Source organism: Anopheles marshallii, chromosome 2, assembly GCF_943734725.1.
Source record: "Anopheles marshallii chromosome 2, idAnoMarsDA_429_01, whole genome shotgun sequence".
Taxonomy (NCBI): domain Eukaryota; kingdom Metazoa; phylum Arthropoda; class Insecta; order Diptera; family Culicidae; genus Anopheles; species Anopheles marshallii.
In genome coordinates, this window is record NC_071326.1 from 5138264 (window position 1) to 5162958 (window position 24695).

A 24695-nucleotide genomic window follows, 5' to 3' on the forward strand; every position below is an offset into this window, starting at 1 on the left:
ATAACGACAACATGCTGGTGCCGCCGCTGCACATATACGGCTCGCAAACAGTCTCACACCCGCGCTGCCGTTCTTTGTAATGGAGTAAGCTGCTTGCTTAAGAGGAAACAATCTTGCGAAGTGGCAACAAAATTTCCTAGAATTTCTATCATAAAATACTCATCGAAATGTTCCGAGTGTTCCCAGACGAGCAGCCGAACGTTGCTGCGGGCATGAAATATTTAAGCTCGGCAGGTCGTCTAACACACTGGAGCTGGAACGAGATTTCCGTTGACAGGTAGGACGATGGCGTTTTTTATTGCAAATTCAAGCGGCTTGTGCGACTGACGACTGCTTACGGCCCGCACCGGGTAAGCAGTTCCCGCCAGCACCGATGGCCGACCCTCGCACGCGTTAGCAGATGGCTATCAGATAGGGAAATTTTATAGTACATCAGAGATTGAGCGTGCTGTAGCGAACCGCTACCGGGACAGGGAGAGTGTTTATTTTATGAACAATTTTACATCACCCATTCATTCGAACGAAACTGGGCGGGTGGAGCTGATCGACCCTCTCAGTGCATTATGAGCCATCGTAGGTTATAATGCCAAAGGGCCTAGACGTTGTTATACTCAATCTGTTCCCACAAACGAGTCCCGCCGTTTCGATTCTAACTCTACGCAAGTATTTAAAATGCGTGGGCCAGTGTAAAAGCAAAATAGAAAGATACCAACATTAAATTTATTCACATTGTATCATCCAAAACGTTTGCTTCCCTCGATTGAGCAAATGAGCAACAAAATGGGGAAAACAATTCGATCCATTCATTACTATTCTACCCGTTACCCGTTTAGTCATTGTTGCGTCGCTCCTACTACTGCTGCTGCTGTTGCTGCGGACGGGGAACATCATAAAACATGTTGGGTCGGACCGAAAAATGGTGACAATGAGGGAGAATAATAATAACGCCGTGCTAACGGGCAGACAGAAAGGTGCAGGGACTCGACGCTAACTCGAGGCTGGGCTAAGAATGATGCACGGTGTTCTGGGGTCTGACCACTGTCATGGTTTTAGCTGTTTTTGGTGGTGTCTCCCTTTCCACCGTTTTTACCAGCAGCTCAGAAACAATCATAAGCACCTGTGCGAAGACCTGCCGAACATTGGGAGCGTCTTCGCCCGTTCTGTTTATTTTTGCTGCTTGTGAGTACTGAGCTTTTAACTGTTTTGTTATGAAACTACTAATTATATTATCTATTAGAATCTTATTATTTTCATATATTTAGTGAAGAATCATTAAAACTAGGTCAACTCTAAAAAAATCATAACAATTTTCAAGAGTAAAGATTCAAGAATCTCTGACGATTCACATATACCTGAATAATCAGAAATCTTTAACATTTATGACTTTCTGAAGATGAAGGAATCTCTGAAGACTAATGAATGAATCTAAAGCGTTTACCCAAGGAGCAATTTTTACCCCGCAACCACCAGTGAACTTGCACACCGGCTGACTCCACAAACGGAGCGGCTATTGATAAGGTGTCATTCCCATCCTTTTCGTACATTTCTCTATTTTTCTTGTCTTCTCGCTCTTCTGAGTCTCGGGGTTTCTACCGTTGTGGTGAACACACGCCCAGTTGTCAAAGGTGGTGTCGAAGAGAAGTGCGCGTGTGGATTATTCTATGATTAACCTAGGTTGTTGTTTTAAAATGGTAAGTAAACCAAATATATTCGATCATATTCTATTAATACTACCTATTATTTCTACTGTCTATTCATTCTATAAAAGGAAACTCGTGGGGTGGTGTGCAACGTTTTCTGACGGCAACAGAGCGTTTTGTTTTTTTGCAAGAAAAGTACACAAAATAGGAAAGTGGTGCTAAATGTTGCTACTACCAGGTAATGGTTAGCAATATTACAGGGTTTATACAGCCAATCGTTCATCGTAAATCCATTAAATGTCGTCATCAACCGTCACTTTGCCACCGTAAACCCACAATCCGTCAGCGTAAACCCAACAATAGCAATGAGAACTTTCAATCGGTCACCGTAAATACCTTTTTTGGCCTACGAGATTAAATACCTTATTAAAAATTAAATTTTTAATGATTAAAATTACAACGCTGCCGAAATGTGGGTGAACGGTGGCAAAGTGACGGACATTTAGTGGATTTACGATGACCGAATGGCTGTGTAAACCCTGTAATTATGTTGTCATGACAAATAAAATAAAATCTCAATAGTTGCATTAGAAAATGTGCATCAAACAATATAAAAAATGTTACATAGTTTGTTTCTATTCACATCCAAAAACAGCTGTGGTGAAAAGGCGGCCACTGTCGCGAGAGAATGAACATTGAGAGAATGAGTGCCAGGCACCCGTACGATCCCTTTCTTCTTCCTCCTTCCCTTCCACAACCAATCTTCTTTTTCGTGCCAACTTCGGCGTTGGGAGACGGTACCGAACACAACACGAACGCCGGCACGAACGTTGACCGAAGCGTTCTCCGTTTTCCACTTCCCCTTGAGAGCAACGCAACGATTTTTCCGTCAGTTTGAAAACGAACGTTGTGCGGAAAGGAGCGTGATCCGTGCGTGCGCAAAAACACACCGCAAAACAACGTTCGACGAGATCTCGTACGAGAAAACGTGTTGTCAACCTACGCGTTGTAGAGCCCCACATACAACGTCCGTTAAAGCATCGCGTGGAAGTAAAGTTGATTAGCAGAGTTAGCGTATCATAAGTCGAGTGTTTGAATACTTTGAAAAAAAAACTTTAAGTGATTGTTCTAAAAAGCACCAAACAGCCCGGAAACAGCTTGAAATCAGTGCTTATTTTATCGCAGTTTCGGTCGGTCGTTTGCAACTACCATCGTCACACCCTCACCGCAAGCAGACTTGCTGCCGGCCGACAACACAGCCATAGTGTTCTGAAGCGTTTGGGGCGGAAGTTTGATCGTTGAAGCGTTACCGGAACCCCACCGCAACGGTTCACAGTGCGCCCCAACCCCGCGGCAACAGTTGAAAACTGCGAGCAAACATCGGCCAAAGGTTCGTCGCTAGCCGTCTCGGTGTCTCTGTGCGGTGTGCATGTGTATTCCGTTTCTCCCGTAAACCAAGAGTCCATCTATTCCGGCAAGGTGCGTGTGTGTGTGGTGTTTGTGGTAAAAAATTTAATACTCATGCGACACAGAATCGAACACAACGCACACGGCTGTGAAAAATTGTGTTACTTTTTAGTGGCTTCTCCCCATTGCTTCGATGCCGATGGGCCCATATATTTGTGCGCGAGTTCCTTTTGTTAAACAGGTGCGGTGAAACAATTACCACTTGCGCGTAGTTTTCTGTTCGCTAAACAAGCCGCTGCGCCGGAAAATAAAGGTGCAGCTCACCTGCCGCAAAAGACGAGGCAGGCCCAGTGTGACAACGTCGTCGTGCAAGCGTTTGACGCAGAATACACGCGAAAATTCGCCAGCAGGAAAAGAATGTGCCAAAAAGTGTTGTTGTGCCGGATTGGTCTTTGAGGTCGTACCGGTCGAGTGCGGGAAAAAATCGACCAAAAGCGCCTGGCGACGCGAACATCGATCAATGAGGGCGACTCGAGAGCTCGCGAGGTTGTTCGATGAAGTGTAGCGGATTGGTTTGTTTGGCTGGTACAAGTGTGCCATTGTTTCCATGACTACCGGGTGCCTCGGTTCGCCCAGGAGCAGGTCCAATTTTGTATTGTCGTGTGCGTCGTCATCGACACCGACGACCGTTTGGTTCACGGTTCATTACAACGGTGATTATATAAGTGAAAGTGTAATGCTCCCTGGCATTCTCGTCTGAATGTCTGTAACTCACCTGTGCCACTCGGAACACAGCCCCAACAACAAACCCGCCTACTGTGGTGAAGGTTCTTATCGATCGGTCGGTGTAACTACGGCGCAACCAAAGCAACCGAAATTATGGCCAACCGCTGACTTGAAAACCTCAAGCCCTGTAGGTTTTAGTGTACAAGTTCCGAAAGTGCTCAAGTGTAGAAAGTGCGAAAGGGCGGGCAATTCTGGAGTGTGCTCCGTGTCTCGCTGAGCGCCTAGTTTATAGTGTGTTTGTTGGTTCTTTAGTGAAGACCCTAGCAGCACCGCACAGCAGTGAAACTTTCTGACCCACAAAACCATCACCGCAAAAGCCCTGCTTCAGTGGAGTGGTGTATTTCCCGGGGATCCAACCGCCGGATCGATTTCCCTCCTAGAAGAAATTCCTAGGCACCTCGCTAGACAGCACGATGGCTAGAACATTAGCGCTTCCGTTGCTGGTAACGGTGGCGTCGGTGGTGATATTCGGCACTGGCGTACCGTTCGCCAGTGGCGCATCATCGATCACGGTCGAGAAGTCCGCGTACAAAAACGTCGTCATCGAGATCCGGGATAATGTCCCGGTGGACAACTGCCAAACGATACTGCAGAATCTAGAGGTTAGTAAACACCGACAGTGTCCATCATCACTCCGCGCAGTAAACGGTGCTTCCGGAGACACCGAACCACTTTCCGGAAGTGTCCTTCGGCGAACTCTTTTTTGTTAGCTCTCTTTCTCTCACCCTTGTTCACTGTCGTATTCTTCCATCCCAATGCACACCGAACAGCAACAAAAAAAGCGGCGCATCGATGCTGCATTCCGTGAAGCATTCCGTATCAAAGGAAGGGCCGGTCGGAGTGCACTAAAAATGTAAACAGTCATTTATCTTACACTTTAGATTTATGTCCAACACGGCCGAAGCTGAGGCCTTTCTTTCCCATACGACACACGGCAAAGGGTACGCTGTGATAGTGTGTGTGTTTGTCGAGGGCTTCCCTTAGGGTCCCAGAACCTGTCAAACTACAAAAAGGCCACTTCGTGCGAGCGCGCTTCAATGGGATGGGTGTGACTTGGCTGACATTCGCTTTGGGCGCGGGAAAGGTAGGGCGCTCAGTCAAACGGAAATATGATACCGGTAAGCTCGGGACAGGTTGGTGGTGGCGTTGACAAAACCGGTGGGATGCGGCAAGTTTGAAGCCATCAGTGGAGCATGTAGCCTCCAGCTGTACTCCCAACGCTTGCCGAGATACCCCGACCGTACGATCGCAGCATCCTTCCCACCGCCCGATGGGACAGCCTTGCCGCTGACCTTTTGTTTTACGACCCAGTTTAATATTTAACGACAGTTCCATCGAGCCATCCCGAGATATCGCACCGGTGCTGCCTGTGGGACAAAGCACATTTTTACGACTGTTTTGATTACATCGATGCAAATGTTGTTTCATTTCGAATTTTTCAACCTCCGGGGCCTCGCGTCCGGGAACGCGGACGAAAGCACAATAAATCATTTCGTTACAAGTGTGGCGCTGATGTGGCCCGCACGCTTCTCATATCTGGTGGGTTTTTGTCCAAATTAAACCAACCGAACGATTATTTACGAGTCGCGAAAATTGCAAAACGACCAAAGTGTGGGAGTTGAACGTTGTTGGTGATGTGTTTTACTTGCGCATCCCGATCGTCCAATCAACGTCACTGTCACTCTACTTTAACCTTACGATGTACTCCCAACTAGTGACCGGGGTGGGGGTGGGGGATTAGAACAAGCACCGAAAATGGAAAATCCAATCACCAGCGGTACGCGGTCTGTACCAAAACACTAATGGGCCCCCCAATGGGTCGGTTGATGCAGGTGCCAAAGTTAAAACGCACGCAGTAATGGACGTGGCGCGAGAGGCAAATCCATTGCATCAAACCCTTGGCCAACCGTACACCACGGTTCAGTGCATCAGCATTTGTAATTACTTGACCAAGCGTATAGGAACGGACGACACTACAAAATCCCAACCAATTTTTTGGGTGTTGGCTGGTGCGTTGTTGTTTTTCCCATCTTTCCATCTAGGTGCAACTAAATAGTTGGCCGTTTTTGCTCTCTATTCGAACGATTCAATATTTCCAAAGGGGGGTTTCCACCTTCGATCCGTGCGTTGTGGCATGATTTATGGGGCTTACAGTGAAATTGAACATCAAACAGCCGATAGAACGTACTACGGTCACTTTACGGAAGAGCGCTGATCAATATAGCATAAAACCAGGAGAACACAACATCCCCCTCCCCCAAAAAAAAACCCCACCCAAAGAGAACTCCATTGCAACCTATGTTGGCTCTATCCATTACAATCTGTGCTCATATCTCCAATCAGCGCGCGGCTCGATAGTGATCACGCCGAACCGCACATCCATCACCGGGTGAATAGTCCACGTTCCGCAACCAAAAAAAAAAGCAACCTCCAACACGCGCAACTTCAGAACGGGTGTCAGAAGTTTTGGCCCATTCCATCATCATCGCTCGCGCTGGTTGATAAAGAAGATGGCAATGGTGGTAGAATGATGAAGGGAAAAAACACAACGAAATAGTGCCCCAACAGAGGACCTGATTGATTTCAGCTTTGAAGTATCACATGTGTAATTGATTTGTGTGTCTAGTGCTGTTTTGTCGGACTTTCATTGATCCCGAATCAGTAGCATATGGTCGGGAAGCGGTTCCAGCTAGTAGAGATAGTAGAACGATCGAAAATAAATCACCAGCGCCAATTTAAATGCCAGCGCCCTTAAACGGTGGGCACAAGGAACCGGCCATTGCCATTTACTTTCGCCGTTAGGTCGACGGGTTAGAGGGAAAATGCCACATTTAAGTCTATGCGGCTGTATGGAAGACTGTATGCCGAGCAGGTTTTTGTTCCCCCCTCTTGCCAAGCTTAAGTTGGCCCATTTCCAGGCCCAATCGTTAGCGTAAGTATAGACGAATGGGTCTTCTTCAGGAGGAAACAGAGCCAAAAATCCCAGTTCTCAGGGTTTTTTGGTCAGATTTTTAAGTACCACGAGGTACCACCACAGGCCTCGCAACGTACAAGATCCGCAATTATGGACCCATATGGTCTCCCGCCCGACCGTGCCGGCTTCCATCCGGTGCCGTTGCTCATCAACCAGCCCGGAGCGCAGTGGCCAGATGTGCATGTCTAACAGACGTACGTACGGTACGTATGTACGTATGTATATTAAATCGATTATGGACGAGAAACGCGAAGAATGGTGGCCGCATCGCACAGCACAGAACATAATGAAAACACATTTTCGGGGTTAATGACGGAATCGGGCTAGGCTACTCACTAGCTCACGTGGCTGCGAGCCGGTTATTCGGCGCATCTTTGGGGGTTCGTCCGCAAACCACAGGCAGGTAATTTTACACGCTTTAATCGCGGGGAAATCGTCGAACCACCGCTAACTATTGCTCGAAATTTTCCACTGCCACAACACCCCCCCGGCTGCGGGAAGATCCATCCCATGATCCTCATCGGCCAGAAGGCAAAGATGCAAAGACAACTTTCGGGTGCCGTCAAATGTCCGGTGGTCTCCATCGGTGATTGCCACGAGATCAATCACGAAAAAGGAGGTTACCGCACCAGGTTTGTCATGTCCCGCTGAACGTGTCGAAAGCTACGGGAGCAGAAAAAGGTACAAATTATCACCCCGGTCGACGCTAGCCACCGGAACCATCGGCAATCGATACCGGTGGACGACTTTTATGGACTGGTGCCCTTTTTTCACTTCTTTTTGGCAATTATCACCTCACCCAAAATACACACACACACACACACTTCAGGCCACGTACAGCACGCAACCCGTTCCCTTCCTGCCAGTGCTGTCGGTACACTATTCCGATCGACCACAAAAGCGGGTGTGAGTGAACTGGTGCAGCACGAGTCCGTCCCCGGCGTTGTCCATTAGCGGGAGTGGTGGTCCCCGGCTTCTGTGCCCTACCAGTGAAGGCACACCATTCGCTGGCACTGCTTGCCACACGGTGACTAGCACGATAAATCACGGGCTGCTAGCTTTGTCCGGACTTTCCTCGGAACGGAGAATGCTGACTCTGCTGCTCTTAAGATCCTCCAGCTTCTACCTCCGGTCAACTCTCAACCTCGCCCACCCGAGGAAAAACCTTTAGACCAACTCTTCCAAAGAAAAGGCGTTTACATTGGAGCACCGTGTGCTAAGTGCACCCAGCGTCCCGACCGATACCGAATGCCAACGGAACCGAAACCCAACAGTCGTACGCTGGGCTGCAGTGATAATTGGTTGTACAATGTCGTCTTAAATTCAGCTTTTTCATTCGTTGCACCGGCAAGTACCCCGTGGTATACTTGCCGTTCTTCGGGACCGGAGGTGACCTACTTAGAGTCGGTCGTTACCATCTCCCGTGGCGCGAAGATTTGCCTCCTTCTTGCTTAAGAATGGTGAAGCAATTTTTTGGCGGTCTAATTTATGAGTGAGCTTTAAGGATACCCTCCAGTTGTGCAGGTACTTGGGGTCCTGGGACGAGCTGCTTACCAAGCTTCCAAGTAAATACAGTAAAGCATTTGGCAGGGACTTGTGCTGGTGCTTTTTTGGAACTGGTACACCGTACTGCGCACACCCTCCGACGGTCTCATGCTGCTGGACACAAGCAAATGGTTCTTGGTGTACGCAAGCAGTTCGCCTTTCCCGTGACCACGGTTTGAACACAAGCTCGCAATGGTGTCGGGAAAATTAATCGACATTCGTGTGATGTTTGGCCCAGGTTTTCGTCCAGACGCCGTACACCGGACGCACACGGAGCCACACGCAGCCGCACACCGCCTGGACCACTCAGCAAAATGTGCGAAACTAACCGGGAATCGGAAATGGACTGAGAACGGTCCAATAAATCAAGACTTGCAAGACTTCACTTTTGCGACGGATCTAGCCTTTCATCGGAGCGCGTACCACACCGCTTGACTAATGGGCACGGTGTAATTTAGCGTGAGAAATTATTATGGATCCCGTGCCCTACACTCGTTACGTTTCGCCCACCCCCCCGAAAAAGGATTCCACAAAGGAGAGCACCCGCAAGCGACTTGCAACATTCAAAGCATCCCAAGTTGCCCGAAATGCGGTCGTATGAATAATGCTTTGCGCTGTACGCTGCCATCGCAGCCAACGGAAGCGTGGCCTCCACGGTTTTGGCCCTAATTAGTCGGGGGGAAGTAAACAAATTAACAAAAGCAACGCTAACCTCATCAATGTGCCAGCGAATAGAGCCCGGCGCGTTATCGTCATCGCAGAACGGCATCAACTTCCCCAATGCAACAGTCCCATTCTACGCGTCTTTCCGGATATTTGGCGCGCCTCTCTCGTGGGCAACTCATAAAACTGTAATAAAACGAATGCTCTGCGATTGCCATTCGCGTGGACAAAGTACGCGTTTTATTGATATTGTGTCGTCTACCGTCTGCCACAGGCCCTTCCCATCCGCTTATCGCTATCGAGAAATCGCATGGCAAATATAAAATAATAATTGCAACAAAGCTTTACGATTGCCCCACACTCGGGCGGCAAGGCAAGCACTTTCACTGTTTGGATGTGATTCCGTTTTCACTTCCCGTTTTTTTTTTTACTTGCCTAGCGACGTCTGCTACACGGCATCATTGCTTCCTTTTCCCATCGTGGAATGATAGCCATGGATCAAATTGATCGCTGTACGACGCTTTTTTTATTATTATCGTCTCAGTGTCTCTCCGGCTCCGTGTCACCATCGGCGGCGTAGGGATATTTTATTCGCCGTATTGGACATGATATTATGCCAGTTTGCAAAAGCCTTCCCCCTGCAGCTCTCGGTCGCGAATGGTGGAAAACAATATATTGGCCAATCATTCTGTGGGTTTGGCGATTTGAGGAAACAACTGCCGGCTGCCTACCGGATTACCGAAGGCGACGAAGAAAACCGAGTACCGAGCCGCTCTGCAGCACCGTGCCCACAACTACGGCGCAACTGTGCGGAGCATAAACATAGATTGAATTTCATTTATCCGATTTCATTGCGCTGCTCGAAGCTTAGCCCACCCAGACCACCCCCCAAACACACCCTTAGGGATTCGACTTGTCTCCGCTGATGCGGGCGCATCTTGAAAGCTTACGCCAATCGCCGGAAGAAAGTATGCGAAATCAATCGTTTATGGTGGCAAAGGAACGTCGAAAACATCCCCAGTCCCTCCGCCAACCGGTGCCAATGATGGTCCACCGTCGAGCGCATATTGTGATGTTTGATTATTTTTTTTTTCTTTCTTGTTCGTCTCCACCTGATGACCTGCTGGACGTACGGGACACGGTCAAAGACACATAGCCCGGAATTGTTGTCGAAAGCGGGACGGATTGGTTTTCCCTGCTGCTGCTACTATCGCATTCCCTGCGTTATTTGAATCTTTGCATTCAGATTGCGGTAGCATTGCTCGGAACGATTGCACCGGGTGAAGGATATCTTTCACCAAACCGAGGTCTTATTGGCCATCTCGGGAACCTAATCTGCAACAAAAAAATAAAATGAGTCAACCGGAGGGAGAACAAAACCGATCTCTTGCACCAAAATATTCACCGTAATTTAATCAAACATGAACACACCGGTGATCGGAAGGGTTTTCCGATTTTGGGTTACGGCGGGTATTTGGTTTTTCCAATTTTCCTATTTTCTATCTTCTATCTGCAAGCCTCACTTTTTTGAGGGGGTGGCGTGCGTTTTTCCTAACTTTAGTCACAACAACAGAACTTGGGTTTTGGAAAGGTAAGGTAAACAAAAATAGTCCACACCACCACTACCCGGTGCGAGAACAACAGGGCCCCCATTTCAATCCACCCTCCCCAGGACATACGTTAACCGCCCAACCTGGCGGGCAATCCGCATTTGTTGCGCTTCAGCGCACGATAGCCCCCACACAAACACACAAAAGCGATGGAAAAGCAATCCTTTCAACTTCAAATACCCAAAAGGGAATTGATGGTCTTGTGTTGTAGTGTTCCTGCTATAGAGTGATCGAACAGGCAGCCAAGTAGTACACTTCTATCAGAATCGAACCGTACCTCAAACAACATCAAAAAAGGGCAAATGCAGAGGTAGATGTGAAAGCAAAATAAAAAAAAACCTCCCTGCCTCCCACTCACTTTAAGATGGGGCTAAGCAAAAAAGCAAATAGACACACACACACATCACAAACAACGCAAAGAAAGAAAAACCCCCACATTCCATGCTCCTTCCCCATCCGCCACCGCTCTGGCCACGATGCTGATGTTGCTGGATCTGATCAAGCGATTAATTCCCATCTTCTAGACATCAAACTTTGATGATACAACCGCCAAGCGAACGGTGGCGCAAGCAGGGCATTGCAATTGCCGCTATCAGTCAGCATGACTGCTCGATTGAGATCGGTAAGCCAAAACTCAAAGCAAATCGATCCCGATATGGATGCTAACCCGATTATGGGACGGGCGGTACAGCGAGCGACGGCTGAAAGAGCAGAAAATCTTTCCGTCCACCACTGGTTGGAGCTGGAACTGGTGCGCCTTTTATGGCGGTGAGTTGATGCATGAACGATCCCGAGATCGAAGATCTGTCGATTCCCGGCTGTGCACTCGGTGGTACAACATTTTGCAGCGCTTCACTAATCATAGGCGAATAAATCTGTCACGTGGAAAAATGGAAACTTGCTGGAGCCGCTTTTGGGAACCCGCGTTGGCCATTTCTGGATGCGGTCTTGCACGTCGGGTTCTTGTGCTTGTGCGGCAGGAACCTCCGAAACGTCACGCTGTCTAGCGTGGTTTTGTATCCCGTTACGACTTCGACGATCGTAACTGGTAATGTAACTAACCAACTATTTGACATAGCGTGCGACTTCGACCCAAATGCCTGGATGTGTCGCCAAATGGAAAACTATAATTATCAGATCTCCCACCCGATTTTGCTTTTGGGTTGGCAACTGCAGCTCGCACGAAACATTACGCTACTTTTCTCCGAAAGGGCATCATGGACGATTCAATTGCGTTTCGTCTGCGTCTTCCAAGAGAATGCTGGCTGGGTGCATTCTTCAACATCACCACGGGAGTTCTTCTGGAGCTACGTGGAGCACAAAGTGATACTGATCGAGCTTCAGATACGATACGCAGATCGCTATCACCCATCCTCCACTGCAGAATCATTTGCAGTTCTGGGGCGGTTTCTGGAGCACAACAATAAACGAAACCCAACTCCGAAACGCGACACCCCCAAAGGGGAGTTCCAGCGCACCGGGCGTAAATAGCACGCTTTGGTGAAACAATAAGTCACATAGTTGAATTATTGCGTTTACATGCTCCAATTACTCGGCTCGGTTTCGTCATCTTTGCCGCTCGTGCAATGCGCCCGTCATCATAAGCAGTGGAGTGGGGTGGTTTCCACCCTTTACCGGGATGGGTAGTGCATCTGGAGGATGCATCCAGTCGGGCACATTTGTGCTATATTCGCTTTCATCCTGGGAGAAAGAAATCCGAAGCGAGCCAACAGCTTTACCAGCGAAACGCTCATAAATCCAACCCTGGATCTGTGTTGCCCCGGTGAGGTCCATCCGAACCGAAGATGCTCTCGTGCGCGCGGTCGCCCTGTGAATGTTCATCTTTCTTCACAGCTTTCTTGTGCACGGGCACGGTTTCCGTGCGAACTTGCGTGGACGATGGGCGATGATTAACGATTGAGCTGGGACGCCCGTCAGCGAGAGTAAGAACGATTGCTCCATCGGGGCTTCAAACCCACACACAACACCGCCAGTCCGCTGACCCGGCCGTCAGTCCCGATTGGATTATGTGCGAAGGCGGACGTTATGAATGGTTGATGGATTTATAATCACACGAAGCTCACGTGTAAAGCTTGGGATAATAAATTTCATATCGATTCCTTGCTATGGTACATTGATCATGCTGCTCGCAACATGCGCCGAAACGGCAGAGCTACCAGCATCCACCAGTCGTAATACGTGATGATATGGTTCATAATTGGCCACACTTCAAACATTCGTTGATCGATATAATGGCGTTCGTTGGTGCTCTTTTAAGCATCCGCTGTTGATTACATCTCGCCAGCAAAATGCGCACTAAGTTCGATATTTTATCAATTTCGTCCAACCAACACTTCCTGGCTGGCTAGTGTAAGCCCATTTAACGTTCGATCTTGCTCGCTCTCCCGCACGCGGCAGTTTGCACCCGTAATCACCAACATCTGCGCACAGTCTTTGGCAGTGCAATTCTTCGATTTTCGGGTGAAAATGAACCAATTTCTGGCGGGTCTAATTTTCCACCGCCGCTTATCCAACACGCAATGCGCCATGCGAAATGGTGGAAATTCCTTGTGGCATTTCGTTAAGTGGAAAATAATCATTGCACCAAACCCGTATGCTTACCACGCTTCCCGCTAGGTATTCGTCTATGTCCGCATCATCATCATCATCATTTAACCAATCGCAGTTTAATTCGTATTAATTATGATTTTGAAATCGATTTTTCTTCTCTTTTTTTTTGCTTGGAACTTCGTTTTCCTTTGTTTTGAGGAGTTTGGGTTTGGGCATGATTAAGCGTTCGGCTGGGCGATGTGCAATGTTGCTGCTTACGATGCACCGCATCAGCTAGCTAACCGGTGGAAAATTAGATCACGTTCACACAACGTTATAGCTTCACCTTCGAGCGGCCGGGAACGATGGAAACGGTATATACTCGGCCTCGGCCGTATGCATTTTTCCCTTCCCGGCCGAGCATTGCCCCCCTGGCGGAGATTCCACCCATTCGTTTAGGAAGCCGCGCTAGTTGGTCGGTTTCGTGCACGATGGCCCCGACGAGACAATCGATTTTTGATTGAATCGACTTACGGGGGCCTCACGCCAGACGCTGGATCGAGTTCGGGAAATCACTCTCCCAAGCTTACGTGGGATGGACCTTATTTGGTGGAAAGTTGATCAACCATCGATCGATCAGCGGTTGGTACGCAGGGTATGGCCCGTTAGACGTTACACCGAGATCGACCGAAGAAGATGTTAATCGTATCGATGATACGCGCAAACGATGACGATGCCGAAGCCAGCGTGGATTAGTGGTTCCGCACAGAAGGAGGGCACCGATGGGGAGATTTTTTCAATTAACCGTAGGAGGAAGTCCCCGAGTGTTTCGGATCGAGCTCAGGAGGCCACAGCAGGCTTCTTGATGAATCTTAAGCCATATTTTCTTCTACCCACACACCGGGTTGATGTGGAGAGATGACTAGGATCCGTCTGCCATGCTTTACCACACAGTAAAGTGTTCTATTTTTGATACAAAAACAGTGCCTTCAACAAACAAACGTAGATTCATTCTATTCTTGTGTCATCGTTTGTTTTTTTTTCTGAATGCTATCTCGTTATTCCGTTCCAAGGAAAGTAATTATTTAGGATAATCCAACGGTGCGCATTTATCATATTGCTCCAGGCTAAAACTACGGAAGACAAACAAACAATGGCGCGTCGCCTTGTTAGAAGTGGTAATGCAAATAACGCGACTAGCGAGAAAATGCGAAGCTCAAGCTTGCCAGCATTGCTTAACGATTATCTTCCGTCCGAATTCAGCTGCACTGAAGACGTCCGTTAAGACCACGGCTGCAATTGCGCTTCAATCGACCGTTCCCCTCGCCGGGTGCCCAAGTTCCGACGATCACCAAACCGATGCTGAATGTAAAGTTTTTACGACTCTCTAAGTACATGAGCGTACCCGCTCAAAGCCACAACCTGTTCGCTCGTCGTCGCCCGGCCATTGGATTCCATTTAATTGCATTTAGTTAACAAACCTTTAACTCACATCGATACTCCCATGCCAAGGGAGTCGGGAAAAGTTTTCCCTTTTTTTTATTATGCCACCCATCCACCCATCCACCCACTTCCCCCAGGAGCCCAGGAAGGATGGTTCTCTATGGCCAGTGTGCAGTGTGGTGATGTGATCGTTAGCTATAAAACGGGAAAGAGAACAACGAAACAACTAAATCTTCCCATCAACGGCAACATCGGCCAACAACTACACTACACAATGCAATCGATTGTAGCAAGTGCTCCAGACTTTTTGAGGGCGCAAAAGAAAGGGCGCCTCTCCCCGGGGGAGGGCTTAAGGTTCCAGCATTCTTCCAAATGCCAACAGCTGCGGGTCGGTAAAGCAAATGAATGAAGCTTCCTTTTGAACCGACAGCCTCACCAACGATTCAAGCGAGCTGTGACCGGGAAGACGCAGCGCCAATATCAAAGGTTGCGTTCACTGGGCATGGATAGACGCCCGGCGGAGGCTGGTGGAGTTACGCAGCAAAAAATTGAAGAAGCCAAAAAAAAACACCCTCCGAACCTTCAAATGTCAGCAGCATTGCCACTATGCACGCGAAAATACTACCATCCCCCTCGGATTTTGGACCGGACGAACATCATCTTCGGCTGCAGATTGGAGGCACCGTAATGAAATGTCAGAAGTCGTGACAATATTGTTTTCCGTGACATATATTTTTTTCTCTCGGGCTCATTTCGGAGTTCCCTTTACCGGAGATGCTATTTGTTTGAGTCTCTTTGCAGACGAGAGGAATTTGTCACTTAGATAACGAAAAAAAAAAAATGGTAAAACAAGCACCCAAAGTCACGAACGATGGGACAATCTTGTTGTTGCGAAACGAACCTTCCAGTCGCTATTTGTCCCTTTGGGCTACTGGTTTGTCTAATCGTTTTTTTGTGTTTGTAGCCACCGCACGGGAAAGAGTTGCGATGTCATTTGAAGAAGCTTAACGGACATAGTTTGGGAAATGGCGGAGTTGAAGGAGGATGGCGATCATGACGCGGTGGAGCTTAGACTGGCCACTGGTGTGCGGTGTAGATTGATTGAGACTGATGCAGGAAGGACGTATCTGCAAGTCACCACGTCAGTCGTTACCGTCGTAGCTCTCGCGGCCCCAGCGCCATTCTTCTGCCCATTTAATTGATGATGAATTGATTGCGGATGAATATTTATGTGTGAAGATGACGTGCGAAACAGTAGCGTGGTTAGCGCAAAGACACACACAAGATTGAGCGATACAGTTGTGTCAATGTTTTCTTTTCTCCCTCATAACTGCCGGTACGCCGACGGGATTGGTTTGATTTGATTCACACCACAAACTAGGTCAATGGATGAAAAATGTAGCCACCTGGCACCAGACGCAGCCTGGTTTAACCACGTGGATGTTTCCGCTTAGCAAGATAAACATTGTCACTCATAACTTTCCGTGCTGTATCGTTCTGCGAGTCCACAGTGTCCTGGTTCTGGACACATCGGGTGAGTTATCGATAAACTCTTTCCATCCATGGCATCATTTCCACACTTATTTGTGGTATACACCTGCTTTGCCGTCGGTTTATGACGAGTGGGTTAATCTTCTTAACCGGAAGCCCCATAGAGAGAAAGAGAGCGTGAAAGCGTCAAGTCCACGTAGGAAGCGTCCATATATAGCGCCCATATCCACTTAAACGCCCGTGGAAAACCATAATCCCAATCGTGTATGTTCGCACCTGTTCATCCAATTCCTCAAATTGCATAAATCACCGACTCATGCATGCGGGCCCCTTGGTGGAGGTTCGTGCGTTACCTTATAATAAATACCATTTGCACTCACCAATAATTCAGCGGGCCAAGGTATGTGCGGGATGTTATACCACTCGCCACACAACAACAACATCGCCATCGCATCGTCAACGAGTTGATTATAATAATGACGCTACACACCTGCATTTCTGCGATGCGCTTTCGATAGAGATAGCGAGGTGAAGTGTAAGACGGTGGAAAAACATGTAAAAAAGCACCCCCAACAACAACGCGTACAAACGAACAAACTTCTCCCGGCAAAAGTTCTACACGCTACACACGCTCCAATGGTGGTAAAATTGGCTTTACAGTTTGGTGCGCATCTTCGCAGCCGAGCTGAAGCTCACTCCAAACTCACATCCAATCAACAAACGCCCGTTCTAGGCAGGGGTCTGTGCAAAAGGGGGGGCCATTTGTCGTGCTGCTGTCGTTAGCGTAATTAGATTTTCTAACCCTCCAGCAGACCGTTCATACGTACCACCATCAGTATGCACCGTGTGCATTAAGCTTAATTCCGATGCTGCAAGCTCGCTCCCTGATCCGACAGTCGCCCACACACACACACTAACGTGTGATGCATTTTTCAATAACTTTATAAGACTATCAAACATTCATTCGGGACGCACCTGCTGTTGTGGGGCTCCGTCCGCTGCAATAATGCAGTCGGTATGCGATGTAATTAAAGCCCCGCAAGCGCGAGAGCTTTGCAAATCCAAACTACAACTGTTCTTTTTACATCGAACTCACCATAAAATCATCTTCCAGCTGGCCGACTCAGCCGCACATTGCATAACGTCCCGGTGAGTGCTGGGCCTATCTCGTGCGCTTGCATTATGCAGCAACCTTTCCGAGGGTCTTGCTTGCTTTCAATTAGGATTCTCCGTTCACTTTAATTCGAAACCCCGTTCCGCGGGGAGGCCATTCCGCAACTATTACAACACTAGGCGGGGGTCAAGTCATAGGGCAGACTGAAGACATCTCTCAACGTGCCGTTCGGACGTTGGCGATCCTCGTGACGGTCAAAAAACGGGCACCCGGGCTTTAGGGTCGTTGACGCGCGCACCAAAAGAACCATCGTCCGACACGAGGTCTAGCGAGAGAGAGAGAGAGGGAGAGGAAAAGTAGGGATAGCCACCCTTTTCCCTACGGGTGACCGAAAAACGTCGGGCACTTACCGGCAAGACTCATTAAATGTAAAGCAAAGTGTTTACGCTAGCGGAAAGCCGCCCCGTAGACGAACGGGCCACGAGATGCGGGTGATGGAGTGCGCAAATAGTTGAACAAATTCTTTAATTGTATGCTAAGGAAGAAGCAACACGAAGCGGCAACTACGGTACCGGCCGACTCGGCAAGTACAATGCGGCCCTACGGATGGGAAGCCCTTCCAAGTGGTGCAAATCCGAGAATGGATTCGGTCTTCTTCCACTGTCGGCGCAGTGGCCTGCTGGGGACGGTGGCCGTGAGTGGTATAATTGAGTGAAAATTGAAGTCCTCCCCAGCGAGAAAGCGCACCAGGGAACGAACTGCGGCCCAGCAAAGCGCGGAGGCGTTTGTGGTGGATCAGCACTGACACAAGCACCGAGCAGAGCGACGCCTTTGCTGTACGGTTGGTGTAAAGTTGTTTGGTTTGTACACAGTTTCCACAGTGATTATAGCGCCCGTTTCTATTAGTACCGGCATGGCACTGGTGTACTGCCTGTACAGTCGAAGCCCGGATCTCGGCTCGACTGCGAACCGTTCTGTCCAAAACCTTAACCACGAATCAAACCCTCGATAACCCGCCAGAATGCCGGGAGACCAGTCGACTTGCAGTTCGTCTTAATACTACCATTTGCAAGATCGTCCACCTCAGTTGCACACAGAACATTCCGGCGCTCCAGCACCGTTCTCGAGCTCCGTTGCGAAAGTTGTTGAAGCGCTGCATCATTTTCGTTCTTAATGCCATTTCCGAAAAGATACCATTTACCAACGCACCGCAGAGCACCCCGCCTAACCCGGGCGTCGAGTTACTAGCAAAGTTCGGTACTTTCCTGCTCCATCATGGCCGTAATCCATCCATCGGGCCATCCATATGGAGCCGGCGAAAGCGAACAACGGCGAACCGAGCCTCCGCAAAGAAACCCGTTCGTATCATTCCAAACTTGGGCAAGTTTTATGGTAATCGGTTCAGAGAAGGACGCTCTGCAAAAACGGGAAAATAACTACGAACAAACCACCTTAGCCCACCTTAGCCTCAGTGAGCAACCAAACAACAGACACGACGAAAGGGAGGAAAAAAAACCCGGCTCGGAAACGCTCACGGTTTGATGCGCAGATGGTCGGGAAACGGCCGACCGTGGGCATGACGGTACCTGAAAACTATTTCCCAAACCAACTTTTCCACAACCGCGTCCGTGTGAGCGAATGCGATGCGAATCCGTGATCCGCTGGGTGGAAAAGTAAAATCCTTGTAACCGCACACGTACATCCCGTAAAAGTTGGCTTATCGTTGAGCCTGCTGTGCTCGTCTCGTCGTTCGAGGGCCGTACCGTTGTTTGCTCCGAGCTGCGAGGAACCGACCAAATGGACGGATGGTGCTGGCGTTTGATATTTGAAACCAATGTTCGGGAAGTCGTTTAAAGGGAAGTTTATCATAGCCTGGGTGGAAAACATGAGATTTGGACAGAAAGAGATATGTACCATTACACTTCATCTCGACGAAGGTTCTTCGTGATATGTCACCGATGTAGGCGAGGGGCTCTCGAAGCTCCACCTTCATCCTGAAAAGAAATGCAACTTGTGAGCTATTTCAAGTAAAAGTACCTACATTACTGTGCCGAAAATAAAAGCTAAACATCCAATTTAAAATTGTATCCTTTTGGGAAGCTTCGATCCCATGGTGCCATAGTCTGCCATCACCAAAACCAAATTCCAATATCCCTTCCAGCGATGACGGTCTTTACTTGGTAAGACGAGCACTTGCCGGTTATTTCATGAATCGTAAAATAGATCATGCTCCGAGGGTATTTCACTGGCGCTTTGCTCCTCTAAGCGGGAGGTTTAAAATTCAAAGGGACGAAAGAAAACTTCATCATACACCTTTCTTCTGATTAGCGCACAGAACGGAGGTCAACGGGGAAAGCCTTCCGCTTCCTTCGGACGGCATTTAGCAAGATATACAGCCAACGCTTGCCCCCCGCGTCGAACATGATACGGGCGTTATTTGCTGATCGATCGAAAATCTTTCAATTCCAGCACCCGAAGTCAACACCATGAACGAACTCGAATTCCAAAGCACGGGCCAAATCTCGAAAACGGATGCCTTCCGCAAACTAAAAAAACAAAACGACCCTACCATTTCGGAACCCAACAGTTTCGTACGGGTTTCCGTGTTTTGTAGTTCGGATTTGATTACAAGTCAATAAAAGATAATTAAAGATGCTAGCGATAGCATCCTTCATGCCTGCACTTTGTTGATCACTTATCCGTCCGTTGGTGGCACGGACGGTACGGCAGCAAATTGACACAAGCTTTTGGCGCTTCACCCATCACGAGCGACGCTCCGCACAGGGGTTGGAGTTGGAATTTAGTGCGCTTCTCCAAGCTTCAGCCCGGTTTGAAGCTTAACCGATCCCCGGGGGATGAAGATTCAAAGCGAGAACTTTACATCAATGATCGTACGGAAGGATGAGAATAAAACCACAAGCTACGGTTTTACCCATCATCATCGGTTGGAAGGATGCACTTCTCCATTTGGCCGACAGGTGTTTGTCGTCCGGGCTCTGGTTCGGATCATCAGCGGCGAACAAGGACAATCAGGCACGGTTCAGACACATGGGGGGGGAACGAAGGTCCAGGTTTTACTACCACTGCCTGCAAATGCAGTAAAATTTTACAGCACACCCAAATGCCGAATAGATTACGGGCGATGATTATCGCCGTTGTGAGCGGTGTGACCGGTCATCTCGGTGTCCAACACTGCCACCGAGTCGCTTCGGTTCGAAAGTTTTGTCACTGCCGAATAAAGCTATTGTAAACCGGTGCTTGACTTCCCCTGGTTCTGCCACAATCCAGTTGCCAGCTGATCCGAATTGGACGGTAGCCCGGGTTTTACAATTCTTTAGCAATTCTTTTGTGGCCGGCAAAAGAGCATAAGCACGGAGACGTTCTGCAGCGGTTGAATCGTGCTTCGCTTATACCCGGTATCATCTGTGTGGTTTTCTGGCTAGCTCCCCAGAGTGTGAGTAACTGGTTAAGCTGTTTATATGTACGGCAAATACCGGAGGACAACGTTATAAAACACGTGCGATGGTTATTACAAGGACTTTAGACTGCTGCCACCGTACGACAAGATGGTTCGGTTATGACATGTAGTACATTTTCCTCTCCGAATGCCAACAATTGCCCGCGGGCGCTCGAAACGACTCTTGTACTCGTTTTCTAATGTACATTGCTATCGCTTTTCTTTGATTTTAGCTCTGTATCCTTTTTTTAATAGCAAATATCTAATCCCAAGTCTATTTTTTTTTTGCTTCTCCTTACAGGTACGTTTCCAATTCGAAGACTCATTAAGGCAGCTTACAAATGGAGACCAGGCAGGTGATCACATGCATTGTTTTAATAGGGACCCGCAAGACAACAAGTGTGCAGCTTACAGCCTTTAACCACACGGCGATTACCCATCTCACAAGCATTTTGTTTGACTAATATTCGCTTTAACAAGCACGGATTGAGCAAGCAAGAGAGAGTGAAAAAAAACCGAACTAAATCTGATTTCCTGCAAATTCACTGCAGTAGCTCGCACAAATCCAGTGCCAGCTGACGATGTCCAGTGAGGCACAAGTGCCAGTGCAAAAGCCCAAAACCTCACTTCCGAGCCTGACAGGATGATGGTAATCTAATACTTCTTGATCCTACCACTCGCCTTGCGCGTCCCAAACAGCCGAGAAGACGAGGGAGCTTAGCACTTGCACCTCGATTGCACCGGAAGATTGCTCATGACATCCATCAGGTTTCCTCTGCCAGCCGAGTCGTCGCAATGCAGGCATATGGTCAGAGAGATGCACCTACAAATCTTGTGCCTTTTTTTTTTGTTTTGTTTGGGATGTTTCTCATGTTCTCGCATTTCGTACACTTAGTTTCGTAATGCTCCTGCTTCCTCGGTGCCTTTTTCCCGGGTGTGCATGTGTGTGTGTGTTTTTTTCTCGGTCCGATCCATTGCTGTTGCTTTGTACTGTCGCAATGTACCCGCACACGTGCACACGTTCCCGCTCGGACTTCTTCCGCGGGGCCCACAACTGTTTATGGACACTTAAAAAGCCATACGCAACACCGCAAAAGGGGCCAACTTCTAAAACAACCATTCTTTGTACTTCTACGGCACTGTTGTGCTGGTGCTGATGATGCTGCTGCTGCTGCTGCTGCTACAAAACCATCGTCGTCCAAACTGCTCGGCGCAATTCTTGAGACAAACAGTTCCCTGTATTGTAGCGTGTACCCGAAAACCATAGCGCACAGGAACAGAAGGAGAACCAGCGGTGCCTGATCTTTTCCATAGCTCCTTTGGCTCGGGTCTTCGGGTCTCTGGCCCAACAAAAAAAAAAAGGTTGCCATTAGCCCACTCGACTGGTGCCTTTCGCTCAAGTGGAACCAGAACTAAAAAACAACAACAAACCGTGCAAGAGAGCAAGAAAAAAAACATCATCTTGTATGTTCACTATTTGAACAGCACATACGACAGTAAACGCGCTCTTCTGCACCTACGAGCGAGTAAAATAAATCTACCATGACGAGAAGTAAACCCCCGACGGCAACATGATCAAGAAAAAGGAACAACCATCTCCGCGTTTTTTTATCATGTTGAGCTTTGTTTTTGTGTGCTCTGGCTACCCTGGAACTTCAAATTGCCTGACTTCCAATTGCGTCCGTCCATGTGCCAACGAGTGCCCCATCACCATCCGTACGGTGAATGCAGGACGCCGAGGTTCGGCAAGTGTTTGTTCATTTACATATTTTTCTGTCACCCAGGCCACACTCGGCAACATGCTCGACGTTACCCTCGGGGGTCATAGCCCGGTGCCTGCCCAATTGTTGGAAGGTTGACTTGTTTAAGGGCAGACCGTGATTTCTAAATATGCTGCCATGCAGGCAGCAGCAGAAGTAAAAAAAAACATAGACAGGAACGATACCGGATCAAACTTTTCAACCAACCAGCACCAGCACATTGTTGCACAGTTTTGGGTGCTCCCATGCGGAAGGACGATGCAGTTGCCACCCACTGCACTACGAACGGAAAGTGCATCTTCCGGCTATTTTTGGGGAAAAGTTTCTCGAGTGTCCTTCCCGTCCGAGGACACCAGGCACGGATGTGTCTTTGGAGGGTGAGAATTAAAATTTCCCTAACCATTTTTCCCATGAAAGCATCAAGAAACAGAGCCTCAGCAGCAAATGTTCCGCTTTAAACGAGGGTGCATAAAATTATCCACCCTTGGTTGACTGCCCTCGCGCGGTTGGTGGCCGGTTGGGTTCGGTGGTGGAAATTGATAATTTTAATTGCTTCTGGTCGATCGATTCGATTTTTCCCTCCACACCCTTGTGTTGTTGTGGTTTTTGGATGGGAAAACTGACGCCAGCGTTCGACTGCTGGACAAATGGATCAAATTATGATCAATCGCTTTTTAATTCGATCATTTCAACTCCGCTCGGTGGGCTGCGCCGGGGTGGGGGGATGAGATACATAGTGCCCATTTCGGGGAAATGCGCTGGCGTTTCAAATCATTCCGGACGACTTCCTGTGGGGTATTTATCATTCGCATACATACAGACGCATAGTCACTCCATCCATCCTGCGTACCGCATCTGTTGCTGATCGTGATGTGCGTTCCAGTGCGTACGCACGGGGAAAATTGCAAGCAAAGCACCGATAATCGATATGTCGAGCCCACTTGCTCGATAGCACCGAGCAGCACAATGGCAACAACGCGCGCTTATGTTGGTTTGTTTTTATTTCGTTTCCTTCCTTCTTGTTTTCTTTGTCGCTGCTGCCTGTCCACCGTGTCAGTACAGCTGCTCCCAACGATGCCCACGGGACAGAGACGCACCGTTCCCGGGCAACCGAGGTCGTAACTCGTGCCCAACTTTATCAGCTTCGCTCTGCTCGGTTAAGTAAACCAATCAAAAACCTTCAAACCATTACGACCGGGGTTGGGTGCCACAAGTAATGGGTCCCAAAACGGTTACCCGAAGTGCCCCCATTCAGCCGGGATAGTGTGCGGATGGCGACGAATAAATGTTGGGCGGGGTGAGATGTATGATTTAAGAGCTCCCCGGGTTTTTTTTTTGCTGAATGTAATCGATTGACTTCGACTGTCGAGGGTGCCGCCACTACGCTAAACGGTAGGAACCGCGAGGGATGAAGGATGACAAACACTTCCCCACACACACATACCCGCCCAGGTTTCCTCAAATATATCGTTAGTATCGTTTCCGGTTGGTGCGTTTTATATTATTCCATTTGGATTGTGTTTGTTGTATGTTACTTTTTGCTCTTTTGTCACTGTGAGACCCTCAGCCCGGTTTCACGATTTTCCAACAGACACAGAACCCACACACTATTTTGCCTGCATATCTTCGCGTGCTTCTGGTGTACCCTTCCTCCGCAGGGCGGACTCGACGCACCCACGCACCCGGGAATGTCCGTCACATCCCCGTTCCAGCAACGGGCGATGAGGGTGAATCGAATGGATGTAGTTTGTCGTTTTATTAGCATCACAATAAACACAAACGCAACGCTCGTCATTCACCGCGTCGCCACGAAGCTACCGGCAACCGGCACCGGCATCTACCGGCTGGGAACAAAAACCCCCGGCAGAATCGAGAGCGAAAACCTTCCCCGCAGCATAGCGCCCGTTCTGTGAGGTGAAACCAAAAGCGTGAACGGAATATTAATGCTCTGACCAGGTTTGATTGTTACCTGGGCTTTTTGCTGATCGCACCCCACAATCGCCGCGTGTTGCCAAGTGCTAAATAGCGTACTCTCTAAAACAGCTCGTTTTCAATATAACCAACGATACTTTTTTCTCTCTCGTTGCTATTGAGTTAAGGAGGGTCGTGACAGTGGGCTTTGGGGTTATTGAAATAAAAATGTGAATATTTTGCTTCCATAAACCCTCGTTCGCAAAGAACATTTGGTTCAACCTATTTCGTTTCTCAACCGTTAAGCGAGACCTTGGCGCCGCGGGGTTCGCGAAACAATTGAA

At 48.5% G+C, this 24695-nt stretch overlaps 1 protein-coding gene across 1 annotated transcript in view; it reads left to right on the forward strand.

Moving 5' to 3' along the window:
• The first annotated feature begins 4246 nt into the window (after positions 1–4246).
• Positions 4247–24695, forward strand: part of LOC128708482 (calcium-activated chloride channel regulator 1-like) — a 46113-nt gene continuing 25664 nt past the window's right edge. Inside the window, exon 1 of the mRNA XM_053803460.1 lies at positions 4247–4435. Coding sequence (XP_053659435.1) covers positions 4247–4435 — 189 coding nt within the window. The remainder of the gene's footprint in view (positions 4436–24695) is intronic.